Genomic DNA, 9,615 nt, shown 5'->3' with positions numbered 1-9,615 from the left:
GTCAAATGACGTGGGAATATTGCCTGCGTGGGAGCAAGTGAAAATGACCACAGTCCAGAGGGTGAGAATGGGAGGGAAGGGATCCATATCAAATATAGCAAAAGGTTTTTTATACTTGGTCTTAGTCAAAAGGCTGAGAAGTGATTGTTACTAAGAGGTTTTTGAAATCATAAGCTAATTCATAATTTTAATGTAATCTTGAAACCCAAACCCAAAATTGTCCTGGGTAAGGACATTAGAAGGAAAAAAAAACCATGGGCCAATCTCACTTATGGCAACATAGACGCAAAAATCCTAAATGAAATATTAGCAGATTGAATTCAACTGCATATACAAAAATCTTTCAGTGTATTTCACCATATTAAAGATCACACTGGGGAAAAATATAGGATTAGCTCAACGGACGTAGCAAAAGAAGTCAATAAAATTTAATACTACTATGATTTTTTTAAGAAACAGCCTTAACAAATTATAAATAGAGGAACTTCTTTAAGCTGATAAAGGGATCTATTAAAAATCTATGACATGGCCAGGCGCGGTGGCTCACGCCTGTAATCCTAGCACTCTGGGAGGCCAAGGCGGGAGGATCGTTTGAGCTCAGGAGTTTGAGACCAGCCTGAGCAAGAGCGAGACCCCGTCTCTACTAAAAATACAAAGAAATTAGCTGGACAACTAAAAATATATAGAAAAAATTAGCCGGGCACGGTGGTGCATGCCTGTAGTCCCAGCTACCTGGGAGGCTGAGGCAGGAGGATCGCTTGAGCCCAGGAGTTTGAGGTTGCTGTGAGCTAGGCTGATGCCACAGCACTCTAGCCCAGGCAACAGAGTGAGACTCTGTCCAAAAAAGAAAGAAAAAAAAGTATAGAAGCATATCCTTAAGACTCCAGGTGAGGAAAGCTGTCTTAAAACACAAAAAGCAAAAACCATAAATTCGACCATTTGAAATACTAAAATTTTTGCATAAAAAGATACTATATGTATGATTAAAAAATAAGGCAATATATTGTGAAGATATTTGCTCAAGATAACAGAAGAACAGTATAGAGTTTACTTGCAGATGCTTAGAAGCAAATTTCACTTCTAAGCATGTGCAAGTAATGTCTACAGTTCTGCTATGAACGAGTTGCTCCGTAATGTCCATGGAATTTACATTAGGGAGTATCATACCTTAAGAAAACTTTTTTGGAATAAAATACAGAATTTCTAATATTTTAAAAAATAGGGGCAAAGATATAGCCCCAACCCCGTTGGAGAGAGACGTCCTAGGGTGACACTGTCACACGCTAAAGTGCCTGACATTAATCTCAGACATTTCAGAGATTTACGGGAATTTAGTTTGGGTTAAACTTTGCATATTACTTGGTCCCTAGGTAAAAGAGAGCAGGAAAGAGGGTCATTGTATTAGTTTCTGTTGAGAGTTCAAGAACACCAGGTCATGATCTACACTGTGACCAACACCTTGGCCAAGCCTTTCAGCGTCTGACAATTTGTAAAGGCAGAAAAGTCAAGGAAAGGACTCATCCTGGTTTTGGTAAGGAAAATATCTTCAAGGTGAAAGAGCAGCGAGCGCCGAGGTGAGTCCTGGGTCTCGGTAAGTATGTGCGGCTCTTCCCACGTCTGCCTGAGAGTGGGGGGATCTGCAGCCACTCCTGCTTCCAACCCCTGTGACTTTGCCTCGGCCCTCAAACACTTTGTCAATGTCTGGTCTTCTTTTTATGACCCCATTAGATAATAAACATGACCACAGTGGTTGGTTATTACCCTAGTGTCACGATGAAGATTTCAGTTTTAGGTGTACATTTAAATCTCTGATGAGTTTCAGGGAGTTGAAAATTTCACTTTCCCTCACCTGCCGAATTTATTCACCAGGGGGCCGACCAGGAGGGATCCGATGAAGCCTCCAAAGGGAAACATGGACACAGTTAAAGACCAGAGCAGCGTCAAGGGGAAGGCATCCATGTATTCACCGGTTCTGTGATAGTAGGTGTCATTGTAAAACTGTTGCATGAACTAGGGAACAAAGCAAAACAGAACACTAAGATAATTTGATCTTGCTTCGCAGAAAGAGCAACGTAAGCTGTCAGGCCACCCAACGGGGTGACACAGGCACATAAAGATCAGCATTGCTAAGTAGGGGAAAGGGAGTTGGGACAAAGCTTGGAGAGCAGCACATTAGCCACAGCACCCACGGGGAGGGCTGGGAGGCCTCAGATTGGCAAACCGCCCAGCGCGTTTCTCAACCAGAAAGGAATGACTCCAATCTTCCCGTTAGCTGGGTGGTCCCTGCTCCCTCCAGACTCTTATAGCAATTGCAAGGCCACAGAAGGTCAGAGCCCTCTCCTGGAGTCCAGCCCACCATGTGTCCAGCCATATGTGTCCTGGCTGCCCTCCAGGAGAAGCTGAAGTCTGGGGACCTGGTTGATCCCAAGGGCCCTGTGCCTGCATTGAGCGTGTCTCCCTGTCCCTTCGCCTGAACATGCACCATGTGCACTCACTGTGTACACAGCCCCATGCTGGCCGGCCACACCTGGCTACAGGTTGCTCCAAACCTCCCTCCCTGTTTATTCAGGAGCTGAATCTCACTCACCATAGCAACCTACCTCTGCTGGGGAGTTGACAGCGGCCACGTTGTACCCATACTGGAAGGATGACCCAAAGGCAGCTATCAGGGTTGCCAGGGCAAGCACAAGTGTCAGCCTCTGCGGAGAGATTACGGCTTCCGTCAGAAAGCAGCCCCAGGGGTCCAGGGACCTCCCGCTTTACTTGAAAGTCTTGCAGGAAGCTGCAGTCAACTCTGAGGATCTGTAGGCTTTCAATGACTCCCGACCCACTGTGGGTTTCTCAACCATGGCAGGTCTGACATTTGGGATCTGACAATCCCGACCCACCGTGGTTTTCTCAACCATGGCAGGTCTGACATTTGGGATCTGACAATTCCTTGTTGTGGGTGGCTGTCCTGTGCCTTGTAGGATGCTCGCAGCATCCCTGGCCTCTACTCACTGGATGCCACTAGCATCCCTTTCCCCACCTGTGACAACCCAAATGTCTCCAGACTTTGCTAATGTCCCCTGGTGGGGAACTGCCCTCAGTTGAGAAACAAAGGGTCAGATAAAAATGGAAACCTACCACTCCAATACTCCATCTAATGCCTGAAGTGCTTCCGTGACATCCTGCTACATGGCTGTATTCTCCAACTATGGCAAACGGGCTCAAGCGCGGTCTCAAATGTACCCTCCCCAACAAGTCAGAGAGAAAAAAAATCTTACAAATGTTAATTATTTAGAGGCACTGACAAATCTCCTTCAGCCCCTGCACCTTTGCTATAAGAGGTAGAAGACACACTGAAAAAATATTTGAATATAGATCTCTAGGGACGCTTTACTCAAACAATCTGTGATATTAGTAATACCCTCCTTGGACAAGAGGGAATTCTTTAGTAAAGTAATGAAAAGAGGGAGAAAAATAGGCCCAGAAAAGGCTTTGCCCACTGCCGCTTTCTAGCTTAATTTCTACGCTCTTCAGTTTCCTCATCTCCAAAGTGGACAGTCACACTCGGTCACAGAGTTATGGAAGGATTGCGTACGAACACGTCCAGCCGTAGAGCTGGGTCTGCTGCGGGGGGCGAGATTGGGGTGCCGCTCGCCCAGTCTCCTATCGCAGCCCCTCCGTTCACCGCTCTGACCGAGACCTCCTTTCACACGGGACGAGGGCTTGCGCTCAACCCTTCCGGTGGCAAGCTGGGGTCTTCACGTCTTCCTCTGGGCACTGTCCCACCGCAGCTAAGAGGACCTCTTGAGAGAGGCAAATGAGGAGGCAGGACAGGAGAGAAACAGGGATCCTTCCTGCCCTGTGGCGCTCGGGAGGATGGAGGTGACCTCTGCAGAGCGGCCCCTGCACGGAGCCCGGGAGAGCAACCCCCACACCCCCCGCGACGGTAGCTATGTAGAGGCGACGGACATGGCCAACCAGCTCGACCGTGACTATCATTTCACAATGCACATGTGTATCAAAACATCACGTTGTACACTTTTTACACATATGCAATTTTTATGTCAATATCTCAAAAAAGCTGCTAAAGAAAAGCAAAAGGACAAGTGAAGCTTCACCCTTCTCTTTTGACTGTGACATTCTTCTCCTTCCATCAAGTGAATTAGCAAACGGTTAATTCATTAACAATTCATTAATTAACTTATTAATGAATGAACAGGTGGCTGATTCAGCAGGACGTTTCTGGTGAGGAGGATGACAGCCTCAGAGGCAGCCCGCGGAGGGGCAGCGCTCTCGGGCTTCGGTCTCTCTCAGGGCCGCGGGGGAACGGGTGACCTGCACAGTGGGGAAGGCAGGTTCCAGGAAAGCCCCACACCCACCCACCTTCTAGGACACGGTAGACTTGGCTCCCCTTCCACTGATTCGCCCAGGGTATTCATTCATTCATTCACTCACTCATTCGTTCAACATATTGAGCACCCAGTGTGGGCCAAGCATTGTTCTAAGCGCTGGGGATACAGGTGAACAAACCAGACAAAAACCCTCCCCTACAGCTGTTTTATGGCTTGATTTTGTTAGAAAGAATAAACAAACAAAAGTAAGAAAGAGAGAGAAAGACAGAAAATGTCGTTTACAAAGTTCGACTCTTCTAATTCTCTTCCCAGCAAGACAAAAATGCAACAGGTTTTGTTCATACAGCCAAGTGCAACTCCTGATCACTCTGTTTTCTTTTTTGTTTGTTTTGTTTTTTTAACTTTCCAGGATGGAGAAAAAGAGAATTTGGTACTGGGCTGGGTCAGCACATGAGGGAGAGGACGGGGCTGAGGAGGATGCGCAGGTCTTTGGCCAGTTTGCTAAAATGAGAAGCCCTTTTGCTCAACATCTCTAATCATTAGAGAAATGCAAATCAAAACCACAATGAGATATCACCTAACCCTGGTGATATTGGCCTCTATCAAAATATCCCAAAACAACAAATGCTGGCGAGGATGTGGAGAGACAGGAACACTCTTACACTGCTGGTGGGACTGCAAATTAGTGCAACCTTTGTGGAAAAGAATTTGGAGATACCTCAGAGAGCTAAAAATAGAAATTCCATTCGATCCAGCAATAGCACTATTAGGCATCTACCCAAAAGAGCACAAAACATTCTACAATAAAGACATCTGCACCTGAATATTTATGGCAGCGCAATTCACTATTGCAAGGATGTGGAAACAACCCAAGTGCCCGTCAATCCATGAGTGGATTATTAAAATTTGGTATATGTTTACAATGGAATATTACTCAATCATAAGAAACAACAGTGATCTAGCATCTCTTATACTTTCCTGGATTAAACTTAGGCCCATTATCCAAAGTGAGGCACCACAAGAGCAGAAGAACGGGCTCCACTTGTACTCGCCATCAAATTGGTACTAACTGATCAACACTAGGGTGATCACATGGCAGAAATACTCTCCAGGGATTAGGGGGATGGGGGGGTAAATCCGCAACTAAAGGACACAGGGCACACTGTATGGGGGGAAGGGCATGCCTTTAACCCACACTTGGGTGAGGCAAAGACATAAAGTGTAACCATAATGTTTGTACCCTCACAATACCCTGGAATAAAATAAAATAAAATGAGAAGCCCTTGCGCTTCCCCAGATGTGAGCAGCTGGGCCGGTCCTCAGAGGCTAAGGGGAGTGGTTCTGACCCTGAGCCGTGCTTTGAGGGGGAAACCAGGAACCTAATCCCTCCTGCCCTCAGTAAACCAGCTTCCTACTTTTCATAATGCAGAGAATGTTTTGAGACTTTAGTAAATCAACCACCTTGAGAAAGAAAAGAAACCTTTTATCCGAGGACTGCAAACCCCTTTAAATGATCAGGCCGGGAGAAGCACTGAAATGTGAGAGCGGTCACGGCCCACTCCCGCCTCCAGCTCAGAAACCCACCTGCTCTGTGGGCTCTGGACTGAGTGTCACCACCAAGCAGCCATGCGTTGACCTACCAGTGCCACACTGGACGCCGTAACTCACACCCTACAGCTCAACAACGCATAGCCAATCACGGATCAATGTTATTCCCGTAAACCAGTGCGAATTCCCGACAGACTACTTTGGTCACCGTCCCCTCTCCTGATTTGTCCTTTTTCCTTAAAAAACTTAAGCCTCTCCTTCCCAGTGTTTCCCAGGCTTCGATCCTCAACTTCGGCCCAGATAAACTCTGCACCAATTTGGCCTCCGCTCCTTTCTTTAGCTTGGCGACCCTCAGGGCTGACCTTCGGCAGGTGTGACGCAAGGAACTGGGGAAGGAAGCCCCACCCAACCATCCCCCTTGGGAACCTCCTCTCAGTTTCTGCCCTCAGACAGACATTCTGTTCCAGACTTTTCCTCTTCAGGGATCTCCGGTCAGAATGCCAGTATCCCTGGAAAGATGAGCTCTTATGAATCGTAACACTTTAAGTCACTTTATCACACGACGGAACTCAAAGTTTGACAAACAGGCAGTGAGGGGAGAGAGGAGAGATAAACATCAGTTTAGAGCTAGGTGTCTTAGAGGCCAGCGGTCCCCAGCAGGCTCTTATCTTGTCACTGGGGTGGTTTAGAGAACAGCTCTGGAGCCCAGGGCTGTGTGGCCTTGAGCAACTTACTGGACTTCGCTGTGCCTCAGTCCCTTCGCTTTTAAAGGGGGGATAATGATACGCCCTTTCTCATAGGACCGGTGAGGAATGAATGAATTCATACATGCAGAACACTCACAGCCACTCTAAGGCTGTAGTAAATGTTGCACACGGGCTAATTAATCAATCAATTAACACGAATGAATATCAGTGGGGACCCAGGAAGTACCGAGGGGAAGTTACTTGCTCCAGGACACTAAGCTGTTGGTGATGGAGACACTCCACAAAAATACGTATTTTCATTTTCCAAAGCACTTTGGCATCTTTTTTTTTGGGGGGGGGCCTTCATGCAACAATTCTTATGTGGCTGTAGAGTGCTTTGTTGTCTATCGTTTTATTTTTTCCCAACCCATTTTTTTTTTCTTTCGGGCCAAAAGTCTTTTTTCCTGTTAGAAAGTCCCTGATGCGCATCTGACAGATACTGTTTTTTTCTCTCTACATATGAGAAAGGCAAAGACCAGTGAGGCCACGGTCAGGCAGCCACCAAGGGACATAGGGACAGGGGGCTGGGCCCTCCCCACTGCCTGGCACCCTCCTCCCCAGACTGTGCAGGCTCTGCACACCCCTCCTTTCTCCTCGGCTCCTAAGTCCCCCGTCAGCTTCACTGGGTGATTTCCCACATTCCCAAAGCCACTGGGCGGTTTTGTTTTGAAGTCTCCCAAGAAGCCCGGCATGTGTCCTGGCTTTCTTCCCAAGGGGCAGGCTGCCCTCAGGAAGGGGAAGCTCATCTCCGGCTTCGCCCCGCCTGGCCCGGGAGAAGGCTTCCCTCCTGGAGAACTGAGGGGCAGGCGGCCGGAATCAGATCGCATCTTTGCAGATGGCCATTTGAATCATTTCCTTTCCCAACGGATCGCTCCTTTTCAGGGCTCGCCCCACATGGGCATTTCCTTTCCTTTCCGCGGCTGCACCGGGCGGCATGGTGGTCAGTGCCTTTCTCTCCGGCACAGGCCAGACCAGGACCTCCAAAACACCTAAGTCTCATCATCTCAGTTTCTTTTCTATAAAGTAGAGGTGATAACACTTAATCTAACACCTTCTTAGTTGTGAGACTCAAACAAGATAATCCAAGTGAAGGTGCTCAGTAAGCCCTAAGGCAGTGGATTCTGCCCTCTAGGGGACATTTGGCTGTCACACCTGGGGGAAGGTGCTACTGGCATTTAGTGGGTAGCGGCCAGGGATGCTGCTAAACATCTACAATGTGCAGGACAGCCCCCTAGCCGAGAATTATCCAGCGCCAAATGTCTATAGTGTGGAGGTGGAGAAATCCGGCTTGAAAGGTTGATGGTGAAGTAAGATTCACGGAGAATTCACTATGTGCCAGGCACTTCGCATGCATTATTTCATTAAATTGTGCCAGTACTCAGTGAGGTGACATGGCTATTATTCCCACTCTGCAGATGAGAAAACTGAGGCACAGAGAGTTAAAGAAGTTGCCCAAGTTCCATAGCTAGAATAGGACGGAGCAGGAATGAATCCCAGGGGCTTCTACCTCCCAGACCCACTCTTAACCTGCGCCCTACAGAGCATGTTTCCAGTCTGCCTATGGCCTGGGTCTCACATCCATGCCTGAATCAGGACTATTTTGCACAAATGTGTACTACTCTTCTCCCACTTCAAATATAAGCCGATGCTATCAGGATTAATAAAGTGTTAATAAATCTTTTAAAGTGTTCATAAATCCATGTTACTTTTCTGTCATTATGCATTTTCCTCAGTCACCAGCATCTAAAAAGTAAACTGCAATTACATGGTGGGAGGTCCACAAAAATCTTTGGTCTCTAAAAAAGGGTAGCCTCATCATCTAAAAGGCAGGGAACCTCTGACAGATTTGAACTGAATTAAAACCTAGCAACCCCTTTTCTGAGTTTATCTTGTTTTCATGCAGCTCAGCTATGTTACTTGCTGAAAAGTTTAATGTTCTGAAGCCAAAATCAAAACAAAACAAAACAAATCTCTCCAAATGTGTAAGGATTTTGTAACCAAACATATTTGGTTGAAGTAGGGACAAATTAACAATTTGAGTCTCTTCAATTCGGTTACAGGTACTACTTTTAAAAGATGTTCCAGTAGAATGATTCCCAAAGAACACTTGTCTCTAAACCTCTCCTCTCCTCTCTGTACAAGTCCAGCTGCTGGGTAGACTCTGAGGGGCAGGTCCCCCCAAACGATCCCCCCAGCACAGAGCTCCCTCTGCAACACCAAGAGCCCCCAGGGACTCTCTAGGAAGGTTGCACAGGCCCTGGCAGTGGGGCTGCTCTTGGCTCCTTCACTGGGCAGCACACTCACCCCTTCCTTCTTGAACTGATCCTGTTGCTCCATCTTTGCTCTGGAAGAGCAGAGTGCCGCTTGCCTCCTTCTAGCCAAAGTAACAAATGCACTGGATAGAGAGAGAAGACATTCTGGGTGCACTTTGGCCACGCAGAATTAACAGCCAATAGCATTTTTATAGCCAGTCCAAGTCAGAATAACCCTTTCAGGAACCATGTCTTCCTTTCGCTTCTGCTTTTCAATTAAGTGTCTGGGGTTTGGCTAAGCAAGTGGGTGCTCCCTGGAGACTTCAGGCACGGCCCCGTCCTGATTGGAACAGTCTGCGGCATTTCCTCATTGCTAAAGTCTCCACCTGACAGGCTCGTGGTGAGTGAGTGGAAGGGTTATTTCTGACAGTAACACGTGGAAAGCAACAGCTGTCACTGACCCTACCACACTAGGTAACACCAGGGCAACAGACAGGGTCCTTAGAGACTTCATAGAAGCTGTCCCTGCCAGGAAGGCTGCAGTCAGATCTCTCTAGTGGGAACTCAGCTTTTGCCCAAATAACCGTGTAACTGGGAGAGTTTCTTACTTTCCTTTTTAAGGAACTCAGAGTGGCCCAGAGATGCTATTTTCTGTGTATTCATCACTATTGGGAAGTCAGTAAATACCTCGAGCCCCTTGGAGAAAGTGAATGACAGCTGCTGGTCCGG

General features: G+C 47.3%; 1 protein-coding gene across 3 annotated transcripts in view; it reads right to left on the bottom strand.

The window, feature by feature from the left end:
- Positions 1 to 9,265, bottom strand: part of SLC2A5 (solute carrier family 2 (facilitated glucose/fructose transporter), member 5) — a 20,922-nt gene extending 11,657 nt beyond the window's left edge. Inside the window, exons 1-3 of one of the 3 annotated variants that reach the window (XM_012662613.1) lie at positions 8,939 to 9,265; positions 2,601 to 2,699; positions 1,850 to 2,010 (exon numbers count right to left, since the gene is read on the bottom strand). In XM_012662613.1, coding sequence (XP_012518067.1) covers positions 1,850 to 2,010; positions 2,601 to 2,699; positions 8,939 to 8,971 — 293 coding nt within the window. In that variant the 5' untranslated portion in view covers positions 8,972 to 9,265. The remainder of the gene's footprint in view (positions 1 to 1,849; positions 2,011 to 2,600; positions 2,700 to 8,938) is intronic. The other 2 variants (XM_012662614.1, XM_012662615.1) reach the window with 2 other exon arrangements.
- Positions 9,266 to 9,615: the final 350 nt, after the last annotated feature.

Source organism: Propithecus coquereli, unplaced genomic scaffold (genome assembly GCF_000956105.1).
Source record: "Propithecus coquereli isolate 6110/MARCELLA unplaced genomic scaffold, Pcoq_1.0 Scaffold77, whole genome shotgun sequence".
Classification (NCBI taxonomy): Eukaryota; Metazoa; Chordata; class Mammalia; order Primates; family Indriidae; genus Propithecus; species Propithecus coquereli.
The sequence above is the reverse complement of the archived record's forward strand: the minus strand, read 5'-3'. Positions and strand labels throughout refer to the sequence as shown.